The sequence below is a fragment of the Thamnophis elegans genome, chromosome Z (assembly GCF_009769535.1).
Source record: "Thamnophis elegans isolate rThaEle1 chromosome Z, rThaEle1.pri, whole genome shotgun sequence".
NCBI classification, from domain to species: domain Eukaryota; kingdom Metazoa; phylum Chordata; class Lepidosauria; order Squamata; family Colubridae; genus Thamnophis; species Thamnophis elegans.
In genome coordinates this window covers 34913313-34935276 of record NC_045558.1, presented here as the reverse complement: position 1 = coordinate 34935276, position 21964 = coordinate 34913313, and the positions used below count along the sequence as shown (strand labels likewise).

The 21964-nt window shown below is 34.8% G+C and overlaps 1 protein-coding gene across 3 annotated transcripts in view; it reads right to left on the bottom strand.

Annotated features, from left to right (window-relative positions):
- Window positions 1-21964, bottom strand: part of PHF14 (PHD finger protein 14) — a 155701-nt gene that overhangs the window by 59424 nt on the left and 74313 nt on the right. For all 3 annotated transcript variants that reach the window (XM_032235252.1, XM_032235254.1, XM_032235253.1), the window contains exons 15-17: window positions 18477-18527; window positions 18241-18362; window positions 52-169 (exon numbers count right to left, since the gene is read on the bottom strand). In XM_032235252.1, the coding sequence (XP_032091143.1) occupies window positions 52-169; window positions 18241-18362; window positions 18477-18527 (291 nt within the window). The remainder of the gene's footprint in view (window positions 1-51; window positions 170-18240; window positions 18363-18476; window positions 18528-21964) is intronic.

Sequence of the window (21964 nt, the reverse complement as noted above, 5' to 3'; positions counted from 1 at the left end):
GAAATATTATTCAAAATCTTATCCGCATTTTCATAAGACTCATTAACTTACTTTAGATGAGGAAGAATCACATTCTTGACAAATCCATCCATAGCCAGTTTGCTTTGGAGATTTTTTCAAGGGAGGATCCAAACAACCAAAATGATAGCATAATCTGCATTCATCACATCTGCATTAGAAACAAAATGCTTATTTCATGCTGAATACAAAATGTAGATAAAAATAGAAAATCAACAGAAATAAATCATGAAATCTGAAGAAATCTTACAATGTAATATACCGTATTTTTTGGAGTATAAGAAGCATCTTTTTCCTTCAAAAAAGAGGGTGAAAATCTGGGTGTGTCTTATACACTGAATACAACATCTTTTTTTGCCTCCCGAAACCCCCGACCCCTTTGCAAAAATGCATAGCTTTTAGGAGGCTTCCAGAGCGCTCCTGGAGGCTGGAGATGGCAGAAATGAGTGAAAAACAGGCCATTTTCTGCTCGTTTTTGCCCCCCAGAAGCAGTCTATAAGCGCCCTAAAGGCTATGCATGTCCTTTTTTTGACAAGAGGTCTTGTCAAAAAAGGGAGGTCTGCAGAGTGCAAAAACCTTTTTTTAAAAAATTTGCTTCTTCAAAATCTTGGTGTGTCTTATACTCCGGTGCTTCTTATACTCTGAAAAATATGGTATATAATTACATACTACTATATGTTGACAATAAATCCAACCAATGATGAAACTTCATGTGGACACTAGCATCCCTAGTGCCTGCTTAACTGATAAGTTATCAGACAATGTTCATGTATTAGTATTACAATAACCATTTTTGTTAACATCTCAACTATGTTGTAGAAATAAAGAACATGTATCAAGAGAACCTCCCTCTTAATAGAACTTTTTTGTTCAGAAAACTGGAGAAGGGGAGTGATTTATACCTCTCCTTATACCCTCTTTGTAGCTGCAATACCCGTTCTGCAGAGTACATTGATTTTGGAGGAAATGCAGAGAAAACAGAGAAAGTGTAAAAATCCAGTCATGCAAGGATGTTTCTGCTCATGCAATTTTATATTCCATTTGCAGCTTGATTAAACAAACAAAAACAAAGAAATATGCAGGACTTATAATAAGAAAAATCTGTATAAACATCTCTTCAGTGAATCAAAATAAATGTACATAGACTTCTGGAAAAAGAATATATTTTCAATAATCAAATCTGTTTACATGGTATAAAACAGTTTTGGAGATATTTTGATAGAGGATTTATGACAGGATCATGCTTGTTCATCATATGAATTGTTTTTTCCTCCTTCATTAATATCTTTTTGTGAAACATTAAAAATCAGTTTGAATAACAGGTCATCTACATATACATCATCTACATGTATTGAAATTTCTTATAAAATACATCATCTACATGTATTGAAATTTCTTATTAAAAATTGTCCAGGTTTCTGGGGGAGGAGCCTGTCGCCGACGGGAGCTCAATGGAGCTCCTCTCAGAGTTCTAGTCTGTATATCTTATAAGATCTATAGATATCTCCCCTTTCTGGCAGAAAGGGGCAGGGAGAAGGTCAGTTGTTAGGATCTCTTTGTAATTCACAGCCTTTTTTTCCCCGCTGTGAATGGAGAAGAGGTTCAACATTAGCTGAGCTTTTACTCCAGCCAGTTCTTCGCAGCTGCTTTTTTGCAGCCCTATTTAAAAATTAATCCGGGCGGGGACCATTCCTGAGGAATTTCTTCTATTATTATCCAAAATACCAGCTTCAATTTTGTAAAAGGCTCCCTTTTCTAGCTGCGTCACAAGATGGCGATCTTATAGCTTTTGTGTTTGATGTGACGTACTTAGTCAGCCCTACTCTCCTGAAGGCTTCTCCGTATTAACTGTTAAAAGATTAACTGAGGTGAGCAGAGACTTTGATTGTTGGCTTGCTTGATTGCTTGTTTTTATTTTTTATTTTTTTGGAATGGCTCCCAAATCTAAGCAGAAGCGCTTCCTTAATAACACATCTCAAAAAATTGCTATGAAGTCGCTGCCCTTGCCTCCTACGCCCTCCACTGGAGATTTGTTAACACAAGAATTTCTTCTCAAAACGCTTAATAATTTCAGACAGGAAATTAATCAACTGATATCGGATTTATATGATCAATTTGATGCTAAAATTGCTCAAGCAAAGGAGGATATGATCGGAGTAATGACAGTTATGACAGATTATATTGCTGAAACGGAGGATAAATTGGAACTTTTGGAAGAAACCAACTCTAATTTGACATCCAAAATCCAAACGTTACAACAGGAAATTGAAAATGCTCCAAAACAACTTGTCATGATAAATTATAATAAGACTGCGTTTGCAATAAGAGTTAGAGGACTGTGTGAAAAGGAACAGGAGAATTTGAAACAGATCTTCTTTGAGGCTCTTAGCCGTTCGGTGGGAAGTCCGGGACTTAACTTTGATTGGCAGATCCAAAAAATTTACCGCCAGAATTCGTGGGTAGCAAAACAGCGACAGCTTCCGAGGGACATAATTATATATTTCACCACAAGGGAATCCAGAAATGTGATAATACAGAGGCTTTACAACAAGAGGCTGATAATTGATGGACAGGACTTGATTGTTTTTAAAGAAATACCATCTCAAATATTAAGAGCAAGGAGAGACTACATTTTCTTAACTGAAGAACTCAGAAATTCTCAGATTCCATACAAATGGGAAGTCCCGGCTGGCATTACAGTTACATGATGTTTTTGAGATCATGATGTTTTTGAGAATCAAAAACATCGCTTTAACTCTGTCTGTGAAGCCCGAGAATTTTATTACAAGACTTTGAAGGCGGGACTTCCTGATTCATCCGGAGAGACAAGGAGAAGGAGAAGACAAGCAGCGGGACACGTGGCCACAAGGCGGAGGGTGTTGCTTTCCTCTTCCGGAAGGGCAGAAGAGTAAAGAATAAAGACTTAGCGATGCTTTTAAAACTTCATGATTTCTGCCTGGTATAAAATGGAAAAGTTGTACATCGATGATGAGATATGGAGGCTGAAAGAAGCGCTGCTGATTGTGGACATATATTGTATATAAGATTTGTTTGAACTCTAACTCAAATTGCGCATGAATTATTTTCCTAGGCGAGGAGAGCGGAGATCGCGATCTTCTTGAGTTGTGGTTTGGGACGAACGGAGTTGGGAGCTGCGTGGGAGATGGAAGGGTAGCGAAAGCTTAACTAGACTACTTGGGGCTAGAATGCAAGCTGATGTTTGTATGAATTGCTATTTCAATATAAGGTTAAGAAAGATTAGTCAGAGAGTCTCCAGGAAGGTGGAGTAAATATGTGAGGAGCAATGGACGCGGATAAAATATATATGTGGACATGGGTAAAGGCAGGGTGGAAGGTAAAAAATTTACACGTGGATGTGGGTAAGGACAGAATGGGAGGTGTTGGAAATGAAAAATGAAAGAAGTACTTGAGTTTAATGGTTTTATAGAAAGGTTTGGATATTTGGATAAAAAAGAGATAAATTAAAGGTCCGAATAGATAGATAAAGCAATGAGACCTTTAGTTGGAGAACCCCAATTGATTAACTTACCTGGCTCTAATAGAGTTTGAAATCCTGCAAGTAATAAAATAACCGAAATTTGGAATGAGGCACATTGTTTAAGATTTACAGAGGATGGGAAGCTGTGTTAATGTAGCGGGTTTATTGATCTTTCTTGTTTTTCTTTTTTTTGTGTGTCTTTTTCTTTCTATTTTTTTCTTTTAATTTTAAAGTTAGTTGGTCTTATTACACTCCAGTGCTTGTTAAAGAACTATGCCGGGTATGGGACCTGGGAAGCCGTAAGGGGGTTAGGGAGGGGGGATTATAGGGGGGGAGGGGGGAGGGTGGAAATACAGTTTCAATTCTTAGAACAATAAGAATGTACTTGTATACTGTTGCTCGCTTTTCTTTTTTTTTCTTTCATTTTCTAAAAAATAAACTGAATAGATTAATTGTAGGGATACACCAAAGTGAGGAGTAGAGGGAAAGAAGAGGGAGAAGTAAAGAGGGAGTGAGAGGGGAATGTAAGGAGGGTGAGATGGAGGGAGGGGGAGATGTCTGAGGGGGAAGGGAAGTAGAAGAGGGGAATGTTGGAGGGGAGAAATGAAAGTTGGAGGGGGAGAAGAAAGGGTGTATGGGGGATTGAAGTGTTATGTTGGTTTTTTTATGGTGGATTTTTTTCCCCTTTTTTGTTTTTTTTGTTACGCACAGTATATAAGTGATTGTATAAAATGAAAATGAAAATGAAATGAAATAAAAAATATGGAAAAAAAAAAGATTACTAATAGAAAAAATTGTCCAATTCCTGCTTCAAATATAATAAGAAACAACAAGTATTAGGCTGAAGTTATTGTGGAAGAATTAATCCACAAACTACATTTGTTTGTCTGCAAACGCTGCATTGCTGAGAAATGTATGCATAATGTGTAAGAAGAATTACAACTAATAGTGGTCAGATTCCAGGGGACAGGACTTCAGATGAACCATTTCTCTAATGGCTTCCTGTCCACCCCCCCCCCCGAAAATCCCATTAAAATTTTAGCTATTAATATGGTACATTAAATGAACATTTTAACACACTGAATACACAAATTTACTGTCACATGTTAACTTATATAGTCAAGAACAATCAAGTAAAATGATTAAATTGAATATGCCTATCACATGATGCAGCAATTTCTAAAAACAGGACAAAAGATTTAAGCCCTAAAAACAGAAGATACATTCATGTATATTTAAGATGAGAAATATTAATGTTAAATAATATTGTTTTCCGAATGACTATTAAATTAAAACAATGTTTTATTTTCCACGCCAGGCCAATCATACAGTTAAATGCTATTTGTCACAGTCAAATCAAGGGGTTCAATACTACATATATCTTAAAAAGTATTTGAGATATTTTTTTTTAAAAAAATCTGAATTTAGGTTAAATCTCTCTTCAGAAAGAGAGTTTGATAGACACCTCCATTCATCTTTTTATTTAATAAAATAATAAATTTGTTCTTTAATCTTCTTCATTTGCTCATGTCCTTAAAAATGTTTTCAACAGTTTGGCCTGTTTTCTGTTTATAATACATAATTATCTTGATATTGAGAACAGACTCATTCTATAGAAGTCTAAGTATGAATTTGGGGGCACAGAAGACTTAGACCTACCTAACTGAAAAGTTGAAGAAAACTGTGACTACAATTTGTATATCTATGTCACTATAATTTTATGCAAAATTCAAACCTTCCAATAATTAAAAAAATGTTTTTTCAGAGTTAGATAGCATATTTTTGATGAAAATGTTCATCTAAAACTGTAGAATAGGAAATTCATATTTATTTTTATTCCTTGTACTTTATGTATACACACACACACACATATACATATACACACACACACACACACACATGTATGTATTTAGTGTCACAACCCCTGGTACGCCCCAATCAGCTAGCCATACCCTTACTGGGATTCGAACCTGTGCTGTATTACATCTTAGGCAGATGTGTTAACCACTAAGACACAAGGTCCTCCTCCTTATCAGCTGAGCCAGGGAAGTAGGTATGTATTTAGTGTCACAACCCCTGGTATGCCCCAATTATGGGAGGAAGCTAACTGCTTCCATTCTCTGTCTATCGGCTCGTCACAAGAGACCATCACGACAGAAACCCAATATTTTTACTGCTGCCTTGTTACATTTGTGTTGTATTTGTGCTGATAAATAAATAAAAGGAGACTAGTATAGATCTATAGATTTATCAGCACAACATATATATATATATATATATATATATATATATATATATATATATATATATATATATATATATATATATATATATATATGATTTTTACAACCCCTGGTAAGCCCCAATTATGGGAGGAAGCCAACTGCTTCCATCATCTGTCCTTCGGCTCGTCACAAGAGTCCATCACGACAGTCTCCCTTTATTTTATTTATCAGCACAAATAAAACACACACACACACACACACACACACACACACACACACACACATATATGTTTTATAATTATGATAATGGTTTTACATATTTATTCATTGGTTTAGTTCTGTTGTATGCTTCCAAGAGCTGCTTTTGGTGAAAGGAGCAACTATACAAATTAAATAAATAATAATAATAATAATAAAAAAAACACTTGGGAATTTTAAAACTGCACATGGTTTAATTTGTAAAGTAACTAAATAAGGTATTTTCATGTTTATATTAGTTGTTAATCAATTTTTCAGATTAAAATGGGCATTGGTACTTACCTGATATACTTATTCTCACTGCAGGTGGAGATAGCAGTCAGACAGGGTTAACTCTGTCCAGTATCCAATAGGCTGAGTCTACAGCTGATAAAACCATTCTCCGTGTAGCTCCTTCCCAGCTTTCGACGAAGGTGGACTGTAGACTGACGTGTAGTTGACATAATGGTGGAGAGCAAAGGAAAGAGAAGGAAAGGGAAGCCTATCCTAGGCTTACTAAGGACTAAATCCTGACTGGAACAATAAGGTGAGGCTGACTGCTACCTCCACCTGCAGTGAGAATGAGTATCAGGTAAGTACCAATGTCCATTATCCACGATTGGTGGAGATAGCACTCAGATAGGGACATACTCAAGCCCATGCTATGGGAGGGATCCTGTCCCTGTCGAGGAGTCCAAACAATGGACTTATTGTAAAACCTTCCTTCCAAATGCAGCCTCTGCTGAAGCATATAGATCTATTTTATAATAGCAAATGAAGGGGACAGGGAATGACCACGTGGCCATTCTACAAATTTCTTCTACGGAGGCCTGCGTAGTCCAGGACATAAATCCACACTCCGGGTGTAGTGAGCCATTATGCCTTGTGGTGGAAGCTGATTGTTTGCCCTGTATGTCTTAGAAATGCAGGCTCTAAGTCAACGTCCCACAGTTGAAGAAGAGACCTTAGAACCAAGAGAAGCTAGCAAGGCCTCAGAAGTCTAAGTGAAAATATATGTTTGATGTAAATGTGCAAAGCTCTGTGGACGTCTAGGGTATGCCACTTGTGTTCTAATCTATGATTAGGGTGGGGACAAAAATTTGGTAGAACAAGTTCCAGAATCTTATGAAAGGATGAGTTTATTTTGGGAGTGAATGCTAGATCAGGATGGAGAACCACCCTGTCCGCATGAAAGATGCGGAGGTCGCTTCGAATAGACAAAACAGCAATTTCAGAAATCTGTCTCGCTGAAGTGACTGTGATCAAGAAGGTGACCTTCAGAATGAGGTATTGTAGTGAGCCGTTCAGTAAGCCGGTCCAGAAGGGCTCGAATGGAGCCTTGGTGATGAAGTCTAAAACTTTAGTTAGGTCCCACGTTGGGTACCTATGAATGGTAAGAATATGAATGTTGGTCGCGAAATCATCGAATGTGTGTCTGATGAGAGATGGGCTCACCTGTCAGTAAAGACCATCGAGACGCCCGCCACCTGACGTCTCAACATGTTTGGCGAAAGACCTTTAATGAGGCCCTGTTGAAGAAAGTCTAAGACATTGGCCAGAGAGGCCGATAGTGGTAAAATGTCGTGGGTGGATCACCACCTAGCAAATGATGTTCTTGTAGCGTTATATATGCGAGTCGTAGACTCGCATCGCAAAGCCTGTATGGTCTTAATGACACTGTCTGACAGACTGTATGCTCTTAGCACCTCCCGCTCAACTTCCATACATTGAGCTGCCACCAATGTGGATCTGAATGATGGATTGATCCTTGTGAAAGGGAGAGCTTGTGCATCGGAATGCGCCATGAGGTGCTACAGAGACAGTCATGAGATCCCTGAACCAGGGTTGATGGGGCCAATGTAGCATCAGAAGAAGAATCTCTGCCTCTTCCTCTAGCATTTTCCGCACCATATATATATATATTTAAAGATCAAAATCTAGGACTTCTTATAAACTGAAGATGGTTCCATGAAAAATTAATCCAACAACTGTGAAGAATGAAGATCCAGCAAGTAGATCAGTTCTTTGTAATTTTTCCCTGGACAAAGAGAGGATTTAAGATCATCTACCAGCATTCCAGATAGTTGTGCCACACAAGGAGATCTCAAGACAGTCATTTCTATCGTGCTTAAAGATGTGGAAGTTGAGTGAATAATAATTTTGCTGAAAACATGAACAGTTCCTTTAAAAGGACACTGGGTTTGCACACTTCCCTTTCTAATTACTTTCAGAAACTGCTTATTAACTTTGCAACTATTAGAAACCTTTGGATTGACATGTTTTAGAGTACTGGGAATAATGGTATGTGGGAAGACTGGGAGAAAAGATGCTGCTAAGGGAATGATTAATTAAAAAATAGCATAGCCTACATTTGGCTAGTAGTGGGGGCGAAGGAAGAATTCTTCCTTTCTTATTTTGTAAATGAGACATGAGAAGACTTGTACTTTCAGATTTGCAAGATTTTGTCAATGTAGCTTTATAATAAAGTAGAATGACCTCATCTGCTTGTGATTATTTGTTTTATTCCCAAAATATTGTACATTAATGTAATATTTATTGAAACCAATACTGTATTTAGTTCATCATGTACCAAATCAGTAATTAAATTTTGAACCACAGTAACTGATTTCTTCAGTTATGTAAACATAATATTTACACATAACTTTTCCGTAGTGCTGTTTTGGTTCAAAGGCAGCCAAGCAATGAAACAGTAATATAATTGGATCTAGAAAATGGAAAAGGTCATGGGATAGAGTTAATTCAGAGTTTCACTTATCACTGAAGGGGAAAGGGAATGAAACTTCAAATAATGAAGCAACCAAGCAAATTAGAAATACTCAGAAGCATTTTAAAAATAAGCTAGGGAGCAATTAAATAAAAACACAGAATCAGCCTTGTTGTGCAGACCATATTATGAAGAATCAATGTTCTATTTAATTAGTAAGTGAATTTATCTTAGAATATCATAATTCTAAATGAAAATAATTGAATTAATAAATTTTGGCTACTTCTTACAAAAAAAATGTCATACTCCATTTTGACAGCTCTAGCCTATGGCCCATCTAAGCCAATAAATCCCCCCCCCCAACTAGAATTAGCACATCCAGTGATTACTTTCATTAATAGTCTCTTTAACAAAAGAAGCTCCTGGGTTATAAATTGAGACTTATTTTATAGACTTTAGTGCAAAGTGGACTGCTTTTGAGAATTATTTGAGGCTAAGAATGATTTCACTCCAAGTTTCACATAGACATATGGAATGTGTGGCTTAATAAATTCTATTTCTGTTTCATAAATTTAAGCTGGGTATCACTCAGTTGATTCTAATTCATTTCATATATCAATGTATATTATACATGGTGTATACAGATTTAAAATTAAACTTATAAAAGAATGAAAAGAGGAAGGGAGATACATGGAATCTACTCTGCCCATCAGATAGCTTTATGTTCTGGGCAAGCTTTTTTTGTATATTTCTATCTGACTAGTTTATAAGAACAGAAGGAAGCTATTTTGCTTCCTACAGAAGTTCTGACCTACAGAACTTGTGCAAGGCAGAAGTAAGCCTCCACACAGAAAACAGTTCTATGCAGATACAATTCCTTCAATTATGTCCTTGTCCAGGAATCATTGAAAGTTCAAGTGAAAGCAATGCTCAACATAAGAAAAGTCGGTTCCACCACAAAACCGCGGTCGACTAAAGCGCGCTCGACGAAACCGCGTACCTGACATCATCACAGCGCGACGAAAAAAGCACGCTGTGAGCGGTAAAGATAAAATTAACGCTTAAACCTAAACCTAACCCCCCAAACCTAACCCTAACCCTAACCCTTAACCTAACCCTTAACCTAACGCTAAACCTAACGCTAACCCTTAACCTAACCCTAACCCTAACCCTAATGCTTAACGTAACCCTAAACCTAACCCTAACCCTTAACCTAACCCTAACCCTTACCTTTACGTGAATTGGCTTGCTTTAAAAGCGCTTTTTAAAGCGCCCTTTTTTCTCTGCGGTCCTTGTCGCGCTGCTGATGACGTCAGCGACGCGCTTTAATCGGGCGCGCTTTAGTGGACCGCGGTTTTGTCGTGCCACGGAAAAGTCTTCCAGAAGATATATTTCTAACACTAAAGAATTAAAGAGAGCCCTTTATCTCAATCCTTACAGTAGACTTTTATTCTATTACACACTTGACGGAAGTTTGCTTTAAGTTGAAACACAGCACAGGATAAAGACAATGTCTTGTGTTCTCAAAGAAGGATGAACCAAGACTTACCATACTGCAGTCAAGCACATTTAGAAGACTTACTCTATAGTAAGCTTAAAAAAATAGCTGTGATAGAAATCGTTTTGCTACCAAGGCTTTTTTTCCAAAAAGAAAAAAAAAATAGAATTATAGTGGGGAAAGATTTTCAAATGGGTTATTCAGATTAATATATCTTTAGAAGCCAAAAAAGTGATTTACTGCTGCTATTTGTTACATTTATTTAACTGGTGATAAAGAGACAATAATAGTATTCCAAATAAAAAAAATAGGAAGTTTGCATAATTACAGATTGGTGCTCATTAGAGTCATTCAGAACCCCAAAGTATGAGAAACCAAATGTAAGGTCATGAATAAAATGAGATACAATAATACTCTTCCCAACTTTTCCCTGACATTTTTTAGCAGGATGAAGGTGAATATCTAATCATTAAACACCCACACAGCCTCTCAAATAAAGCCCCTATTGTGCAAACTAAAATGGGAATGTGCTATTAGTTCTCAAAGAAAATCTGTGTGTATAATAGTATGAGACAACACTTACACAATTTTAAAAAGATGTATTCTTCTATCCTCTAATAATGATAAGTGATCAGCCTTTGCTTTCTTTCTTTCCTATATATTTACAAGATTTTGAAAATATGCATATATACTTCTATATTTTACAAAACAGATTTTTTTTGCTCATTTTCTCATGCATAAATATTTACAGATACTTTTCTGTTAATGATTAGGATAATATGTGTACTGCCATAATTAGCCATGCTGGAGTAATTTATATCACAAACTGAATTTACATCATTATTACAGAATAATGTACATCAGAAAATGAAAGCCAGTTTCTACAACTAGATGATACAAGTCTGGTATACATGGTGTTTGTTTTTTTTAAAGTTTCTTATTTATCAAATTATGCTGTAGGTTGTTTATGTATTAAAAGATACATGTTTAACTTAATTTATTAAAATGACTGATGCTATAACAGGAAAAAATATGATTTTTTAAAAATATAAGAGAATTAAAAAAAAAACCTAAAACATTGCAGGATAATTATTCAATCATTATATGAATTAGAAATTCTGTAGGCAGATTCAAAATGCCTGGCCACTCATTCCCCCTGTAGGCCAAGTTATGTTTATTTTTTTAAAATAAGAAATAAGGAAAGTCAGCAAACAAAATGTCACCATTAAATCATTTGGCATCATTTTCTGTCAAAAATGTAATGGAAAAAGCACACATCATAGAAAAGGTTACTGCTCTTCCAGAAACATCTTTTCACTTGGTTCAGGGCTCATTCCTTTCCACCACAATATAGACTCAACTGCTGCTTGCTCTCTGCAGGCTTAATGTGGCAGATGAAGGATGATGGCATTTCCAGCGGACCACAGTGTAGTGATTTTAGTGGTTATCTGAGTAAAACTGATGCTATGATTTAGAATAACTGCTCTGTTTATGTGCAGTGGTAAAAGTCACTTACTACACAGTCTTGCAACGTCAATTCATTGCTTCCATTATATATTCCTTTAGCAGCTTCATTGCAGATAAAACTTTCAGTGGAAATTAAAGAAATTGCCTATGCTTTCCAGCTCGGGAGAAAAAAACTGTTTAGAAATTTGGGACAAGATATCAATATGAAATGTTTCACAGAAAGGGCAGTTTTAGTTCAAATAGTCATAATTGTGTATTATTATTATACTATAGTAGAGTATTACAATTATGCAACATTGTAAAAATCATGGCAAACAGAATTTCCAATTCTTGGAAATTTCATTTTTAAAATTCAATTCTTGTATGCCTTGCACTAAGATATCATCTATTACATTTTGTTTAATTTGTATTTAAACTGAACATCATACCCCCTCCCTTTTAAATCATACAAACCAAGGTTGATCATACCATTACTAAGACTAAATCTGCCTCTTCATATTACCTACCATATTGATTTTCAGCTGCTACAATGTATTATTTATTTCCTATTATGGATGTTTAAATAGGATGTGCTTTTAATGGATTGCATGTCTTAATCTTTGTGATAAGCGAAATAATCCATTCTTACATAATGACTTATTTATAATTAAAGCTATAATTATAATGATAAAAGAATACTATACTAAATGAATAAAATTTCCAGATTTTATAAATACTCAAACTGATCAATACAATAGATTATAAAATTTCTATATTAACTTATTGACTTAACTTCATGAATGAGATAGTTGTAGTTGTAGTTGCGTTTATTTATAGGCCGCCCTTTTCCCTGAGGGGACTCAGGGCGGCTAACAACTTATGGGAGGGGAAGACGTACAATAACATAAAAATACAGTATGTAGTTAAGATCAAACAACATTCATTCAACATTCGGGCAGGGGCAAACTATGGTCTTTACCCCCAGGCCTGGCGGGATAGCCAGATCTTGAGGGCTGTGCGGAAGGTCTGAAGGGTGGTGAGGGTACGAATCTCCACGGGGAGATCGTTCCAGAGGGTCGGTGGTAGGTGGCATACATATTTGCTAAATAAACAAACACATAATAAATAAATGGATATATACAACTAATAAAAATATAGTTTCTCCCTTCTATTAACATGGTTCAAATGTCATGTGCTTTCCTTCCCATATGAAGGTTAAAATATTCCTAAAATAACTTTTCAGGTTAAAATATGCAAATATTGTTATTTTGTTATTAGTTTAGAGCAATATTTATTTGTAAAAATAAATTATATTCCATATCATTTAATTTCTGAAATGTACCAGTCATAAACTCAAAATAAAGTTTTTATCTGCTACAGATGGAAATTTCTGTGTGGTTTTTTTAAAAAAAAGTTAATAAGCACAGCAAAATAAAATTTATCAAGCAAAAAGAAGTGGGATACAAGTGGTAGGGCAAGGCTCGTAGTCTTAATGAAATACTCCACATTTGACAACAATAATGAAAAAAGACTGCAATACCAGAATGATTCATATGCATTTGCAATAATTCCAACATGGCTATGAAAAATAAATGATCTGTGTCTTACCAAATAGTTATTTTAAACAAAACTATTCATTTAGAATATCTCTTAACAATCTGATATTGTTCTGTACATTTTTACAACTTAAAAAAAAACAACAATGAAAATTTCATAAATTTCTATGGTGATGATCTAAAGAAGCAGTTGATTGCTTAGGTGAATGTAATGGTTCCCTGGATATGTTTCTGAAACAATAACCTGTCTATTCTTGTCTCTCCACTTGGCAACAATACATTTTTGAAACTGAGAAATCTTAGAAAAAAGTAGTTTCCACACTTGGAGGATTCCAGTATAATATGTACATATTTCTATGGGTTTATTTCCAAAGGCAGAGCAATTGCTGATGAAAGAAGACATATTCTACTTCTCTTGCTTCCTTATACATTAGATATATATTTCTAGGTTAACCTCCCATATATACAATATTTCTAGTAAGTATATTGACCAACAATATAGCTACTGAAAGGCCGGTTCTCAAAATCATAAAATATTCAAACAACATTATGGAAGCAAACATCTGGAAATTTATCTATTATCAAAGAAGGGAATCACCTCCCTTCGGGTACATCCTAAAACTTTCAAGAACATAAGTTAAAATAGAAAGTCTTAATATGAAAATTGGGTCACCTGCTGGAATTTTTTGTACTATTACTCTTTCTTCTTAATAAATCTTGCTAAAGAGAATTTTGTGAATTCATGCTTTAAAAAGTTACTTTCTTTTCAAGCCGCTCCCAAGAGACTGATAATCATAATTAAATAAATTACAGAGCAGAGAGCATAATGTAAGAGTTTGCACTGAATTGACAGTTGTTATCTCACATCAACTAATTATTTTTTTCTTAAAAAATGTAATTCAGCATTCAGATTATAAAAGCCATATTCAAATGTTTGGAAATAAGCAGTACTAGCAATTTTAATAGCATTGTTAATTTTTCAAATAAACTAGGGAAGTGTAAAGTCCTAAAACTGATCATATACATTATCTTAACTAAAGCCTCCACCTGAAACAGAAGATTACTTCACTCCATAATATTTCTAGTCACTTTTCAAAAAAATGGAATAAAGATGTTCCTATGACTCTTAAAAAAAATTAGCACCATTTCTTTAACAAAAGTAGTACCCTATAGATGAGCAGTCACCAACTGTTGGTCCGTGAGAAAATTTTGGCGGTCCACAGAAAAATTATTTGCATTTTTTATATTGCAGTAAATGCTATTTATCTTTTTTTTAAAAAAAATCCTTATTAGTGATCCACAGGATTTAAAATTATGAATTTAGTAGTCCCTGAGGTCTAAAGGGTTGGTGATCCCTACTATAGATAATAGAATTGAAAACATTCTTGACTGCTGGAAAAAAGAAATAAAACTTAATACTTGGAATCATCTCTCCAAAACATTCCTGTAATGCCATACAATAAATAAACAACTGTGTTTGCCTTAACTAGCAATGATATTCAAAGGCCATTGGAAATTAAAATCTGTGAATGAAATTGTTCACAGATAAAATAAAATCATGTATGCATTTTAAATAACCTGGAATAAAAGTCTTTCTCTCAAATAAAAAGTCAAAAAAAAATCTAGACATATCTTGTATCAATTTTATCAATATAAAACAAGATGCAACATAAAACATTGACAGGCAGCTATACCACATGAGCAATAAAAAGTGTATAGAAAAGTAGTAACACATTAAACATAATTTAGAGTTATCAAAGTTTGCAGGTTTGTAAAAATGTTATTTTCTAATAAACCATGCTAAGACTTGCAGGCAGTGCAGAAAACAAAAATGGGGTTTTCTTCTTTCTCTAGAACCACACTGCTATTATCAAGGCAACTACAGTAAATTATTCCACAACAAGGAGATACACACAGGAAACCATATTTTCCAAGAAAGAGCAAAAGGACACTCATAAGGTAGCAGCTTCTACTGCTACCATATGTTATATGAAATGCAAGGAATTTAATAAATAAATAAATAAATAAATAAATAAATAAATAAATAAATAAATAAAAATATTTAGTTGGACCTTGTGTCACTTTCTAAAGAACTTAAGAAAATGAATATTTTTCAGAATAGATTTTGTTGTCAACAAATATTCAGGTATCATATATGGAAAATTTTGCCTCTGAATACCATGTTTCATTCTTGCTGGTTTCTCGCCTAAACCATCAATATTCAACATGAGTATAGTTCCAACATTGAAATTAAACATTCATTATATTTAGGTAGATGTAAGATGCTAAAAATACCACAAGTAAAATGTCATTCTGAATTATTTGAAGTGCTGAATTATCATAGACAACAACTCTGCAATGCCATTTGGCTTTGTGTAGCTCATTGGAATTAATTTGTTCTTTATTCTCCTTCTCACACTTATTTGTTGGACTCCAGTAGCTTTAATTTTATATATATATTCCTTCATTTACCAGTATCTAGAATATTATTAAATGTTTTATTTTAAAAAACTGGATGGAATGAAGACTATTTATTTATATAATGATTTTACCTTAGGGTTTTTAAAACACTGTACATCAAATTAAGTAAAAATTGAGTTTATTTCAGTTCTCAACTAAAGCCATGGTCTAAATCATTCCATTCATTAGTTGATCACCATGTTTTTAATTTGAAATCTGAATCATGAAATCTATTTATAGATGAATGCAAATGGCTTTTACAATTCTATAAAATTGGGGATAAAATTGGATGAACAGGTTTTAATTTTTATTTACTTATCTACCTAACATACCTAACTGCTTCCTCTTCCAATTTTCCCCACAATAATAAACCTATCACATCAGTTGGGCTGAGAAAAATGATTGGCTCAAAAGCACCCAGCCAGTTTTTCATGGCAAAAGTAGGACTAGAACTTACAAACTCCTATTTTCTAGCCTTGGAATAAAAATACTTCCATTCGTGGAAATCAGTATAACTTTTAGACAAGTGAAAACTAACTTCACATATAACTTTGTGATAGAAAGTGAAGAACAGATCTTGTATCATAGAAGTGACTGGCTTTTTATCTTTTATGTCTTGTTAAAAGTCAAAGCAATTCACTCTGACAGAATATTAATTCTACAGGTGAAACTCAAAAAATTAGAATATCATGCAAAAGTTCATTTATTTCAGTAATGCAACTTAAAAGGTGAAACTAATATGAGAGACATTACATGTAAAGCAATATAGTTCAAGCCATGATTTGTCATAATTGTGATGATTATGGCTTACAGCTCATGAAAACCCCAAATCCACAATCTCAGAAAATTAGAATATTGTGAAAAGGTGCAATATTCTAGGCTCAAAATGTCCCAATCTAATGAGCTAATTAAGCCATAACACCTGCAAAGGGTTCCTGAGCCTTTAAATGGTCTCTCAGTCTGGTTCAGCAGGAATAACAATCACGGGAAAGACTGCTGACCTGACAGTTGTGCAGAAAACCATCATTGACAGCCTCCATAAGGAGGGAAAGCCTCAAAAGGTAATTGCAAAAGAAGTTGGATGTTCCCAACATGCTGTATCAAAGCACATTAATAGAAAGTTTTGTGGAAGGGAAAAGTGTGGAAGAAAAAGGTGCACAAGCAGCAGGGATGACCGCAGCCTGGAGAGGATTGTCAGGAAAAGGCCATTCAAAAGTGTTGGGGACTTTCACAAGGAGTGGACTGAGGCTGGAGTCAGTGCATCAAGAGCAACCACACACAGATGGATCCTGGACATGGGCTTCAAATGTCGTATTCCTCTTGTCACGTTGCTCCTGAATAACAAACGTCAGAAACGTCTTATCTGGGCTAAAGAAAAACAGATCTGGGCTGTTGCTCAGTGATCCAAAGTCCTCTTTTCTGATGAGAGTAACTTTTGCATCTCATTTGGAAACTAAGGACCCAGAGTATGGAGGAAGAATGGAGAGGCACACACTGCAAGATGCTTGAAGTCCAGGGTGAAGTTTCCACAGTCTGTGTTGATTTGGGGAGCCTTCCCCGTGTTTTGTAAGCCGCCCTGAGTCCCTTCAGGGAAAAGGGCGGCCTATAAATTATAATAAACATTCCAAACATTCCATGTCATCTGCTGGTGTTGGTCCACTGTGCTTCATTAAATCCAGGGTCAACGCAGCCATCTACCAGGAGATTTTGGAGCACTTCATGTTTTCCTTCTACAGACGAGCTTTATGGGGATGCTGACTTCATTTTCCAGGACTTGGAACCTGCCCACACTGTCAAAAGCACCAAAACCTGGTTCAATGACCGTGGGATTACTGTGCTTGATTGGCCAGCAAACTCGCCTGACCTGAACCCCATAGAGAATCTATGGGGCATTGCCAAGAGAAAGATCAGAAACATGAGACCAAACAATGCAGAAAAGCTGAAGGCCGCTATTAAAGCATCCTGGTATTCCATAACACCTCAGCAGTGCCACAGGCTGATAGCTTCCATGCCACGCCGCATCGAGGCAGTAATTGCTGCAAAAGTCGCCCAAACCAAGTACTGAGTACTTATACTTATGCTTATACTTTTCAGAGGTCCAATATTGTTCTATGTACAATCCTTGTTTTATTGATTGCATGTAATATTCTAATTTTCTGAAATTGTGGATTTGGGGTTTTCATGAGCTGTAAACCATAATCATCACAATTATGACAAATCACAGCTTGAACTATCTTGCTTTGCATGTAATGAGTCTATCTCATATATTAGTTTCACTTTTAAGTTGCATTACTGAAATAAATGAACTTTTGCACGATATTCCAATTTTTCGAGTTTCATCTGTATATATGAAATTAAAGACAGAGATACACTACATCTAAACACATAGAGAAAACATATGCAAGTCAATTAGTGGATATAAGTGGATCACATAATTGTTTCTGAGGTATGCATTCCTCTTAAATCAGCTGACCTTATTCAATACTTTTAAGACTTCATTCATTACAACCATGGGGAGAAAGTGATGAAAATGGAACTTTAATTTCCTTTAGAAAAGATGATAACATTAGCCCTACCTGACTAGATTTTCATTGTCTCCAGTTCCCTTACATGTTGCACATTCTGTTCTTAAGTCCTCAGACTTTGGCTTTTTTTGTACTACAGACTGTCTTTGTCTTCTTTCTCTTGGAATCCGTTCCTATTAGAAGGAGAAACAACAAATCAAAACAAAGGAAAGGTTTTAGAACATTACTTCTTACTCTTGACATTTTCATCTAATCAATAAAAATGAATACAATTACAAGATTCCAACCTCAGGTTTTTCTTCTTCTGGAAGATAGCTTCGTTTTCGTCCTCTAGTTCTCTAAAAGTAAATAAAATGTAAAATTAATGCTTTTCTAGCCATAAAAATCCAAAGTTTTTCTTTGAATATGTAACTTATTTTTGTAGGTTTTGTATTTAAAAAAAGTCTTTGAAAAATAGTAACTATTAAAAGGTTTTAATGAAAAAAAACCCCATCCAATAGTACCAAAACTGTTGAGGATTCAGTTTGCCTCCAGAAAAATTACCTCTGGAAAAGTAAACCAGAAAAATAGGGAGGAAAACAAGATGCAGATAAGCTACACAAAGTCTATGAAATAGATTATTTGGTCCTAAAACCGACCATAGAGCAAGAGAAGTTAGTTGAAAACTAGAAATGGGGAACAAAGAAAAGGAAATATCACAGATCCTGTAGCAAACTGATGCCAGAACACTGACATATATAAGGCCTTATAGAAATCCCATTTTTTTACATGTGTGCCTTGGCATCTGATACAAGTATGTATGTCATATTTAATGAGAAACTGACAAAAGATAATGTTTGTAGCTCAGGTTGAAATGATGGGTCCTTGGTGGACTTGAAAGACTGGCATTCTGACAAATCTACATACTATTCGAAAGAGACAATCACATACCTTCTCAACAGCAATCAAAACCCAGATGAGCATAGATTAAGACCAAGTTAACATCAGATCAACAATCAAGAAGTGAACAATACCTCAATCAAAAAACTGTCAAACAAGTCAACAGTAAATAGTCCAATCAAAAACTACCAAAACTACTCCTACCAATACTGACAGGGAAAGCTCCAGAACATAAACTGGGAATAAACCCCACTCCCCACAAGCACTGTTGATGTTATTTAGTTTGGGTAATGAAACATCTACAAGGGAGACATTACTCAGAGAACACCAAGGACCCTTCACAATGGGAAATATTTATCATTTTATCTCCCCCCCCCAACCCATGTCTTCTAAACTGAAGCCCGTGGGAGGAATACTACTATCAACAATGTACACTGAATTGGTTCTTCTGAAATATAGAAGATGCAATTTGTATTAAAGCAAAGGCATTTTTGTGGAGATATCATTTTCTTATCTCATTCTAATAATCTATGCTTTAGATGTTTTGGTAAATAAGTAGTTTTTTTTCCCTCTTAGTAATAACACTTAGCAATAACACTTAAACATATATACAGCACTTTTACAGCCCTCTCTAAGCAGTTTAGAGTGTCAGCATATTGCCTCCAACAATCTGGGTCCTCATTTTACCCACCCCGAAAGGATGGAAGGCTGAGTCAACCTTGAGCCTGGTGAGATTCGAACTGCTAAATTGCAGACAGCCAGCAGTCAGAACAAGTAGCCTGCAGTACTGAATTCTAATCACTGTGCCACCACGGCCATTGATACAAGAAAATGAATTTAAAAATTTAATGAAGCTGATACTGACCAATTCTTCACACAAAAATGAAGCTAAAATTCCTTGTTATTTCTCACTCTGACATTTAGTCCTTTCTTAAAAGCACTATAAATGTAAATAATAAGTCAAAAGTAGCTTGCACACTGAAAAAAGTACAAATCAGAAACACTGGCTTATAACAAGCTTACTATAGGCTCACTGAATGTTATAAATCAGGATCATAATTTACAAATCATTTGGTACTTTTTTATTTCCGTATTTTAAACTGAGTTGATCAAACAATGTACAATCCTTCTGAAGTGTGGTTAATTCATTATAATAATCCAAGAGTTATTTGGGACATTATGCTAATTCAGAAGATTTGGATTTCTAATAACACTTAGACAATAATAAACATATTTAGACATTATCAACTCTAGGATAACATCTTGCACAGAGTGGCTGTACTATGAATGCTCACATTTTATGCATCAAACACAATATAGTATATTCTTTCTACTTATGTCAATCATTTCTCAAAATATTCCTGCTCTTTTGAACAATGGGCACAAAAACCATGTCTTCAAAAGTAAACAGTGTACTGTAGGACTCTCCTCACTAGAATGCACAGCAGCTAACCAACAAGAGATATTACATGCTAGAAATTTCAACAGTCTATAATCTCATAATTCTGCCTAAGTATGCTTTATAAAAATAATAATAATACAACCACTGAAAAGGCCAGTTGATCGCAATCTATATACATACATTCCAATCAAGAACTCAACTCCATCAAAATGTAATAATGATTTTTTTTAAAGCACAGCCAAAGAATTCAGTTTAATATGCACAGACCCTCCAAACTAATACTAGAACAATGATCCTCCTTCAAAACAATAATCACAACAATGATAATCACAGCTTACTGAAATGCTTCTATAGATATATTATCATAGCTAACTGAAATTCTTGTATACAACTATTTTTATAGAACTACTATGTTGCAATACAAATGAATTTTACCTTCCCTACTTAAGAAAAAAACATTAGTTTCAAAAACATTAGATATGAAGGATAATATATGTATGTATATACACATACAAACAAACTATTTTTAAAGAAAGTACTTATTTCTTTGGAGCTATATCAAAATAGTGTGTTGTTTCACATATAATTAGCTTATGAAATGTTTCAAGTATTTGGAAAAAGAAATTAACTGCTCTTAGTTGAATATAATTCATATTCTAACTAACACTGAAATACACAAAAAGGAAACTTGTTGTTCACTTTACACTTGAAAATTTGACTAGAGTTAAGCACAGAAAGAGACTATGAACTTGGGAAATTCAGTACAAAGTGCTAAATTAATATGAGATGAAATGCCTGAACATACTGATGCCAATAGCTACTGGCAGACAGTCCTACAGCTAAAGTACTAATGATATAACAACATTTACAGACATATGGAAATACTGCAAAATTTTCTGTTTGTTTCTATGAAACAAGCAGGCACGGAAAACAAATTGTGGATTCAAGCACTCCATTGTGAAAATTTACAACACATTTCTTCAAAGGGCAGTACCATCTGTTTCCATTGGCTAATATCATAAAGCAGATGGAATTATTATCACACTAGAAGTGGCAACTCTTTCTATACTGCTAGCTGATGGTACCAACTAATTAGGTACTTTACATTTACAACTCCCGGAAAAGAAACCAACTAAAATTTAAAAAAGGCTCAGTGAACCAGAGCACCCTTTAAATCTATAGATTAAGTAGTCACATTCAGATCTTTTGTTTTTTTGATAAGTGAACATCCATGTTATATGATATTAATTGAAAAAAATACTGTATAGGTAAATATTTTCATTATAAAAAGTGTGAATAAATGTTATAATCTGTTACAATAAATCTATCGTTTACTCTAATATATACTATTTTAAAGACAATACAACAACATTGGATGTTCATTATGATAATTTAGGAATATTCTCCTGTTCAAAGCTTTTCTCATTTCAGTTAGAAGTGTTTTTGATTAGGCTGGCTTAGCTAGCCTTTCTGGAACATATTTGCACATCATTA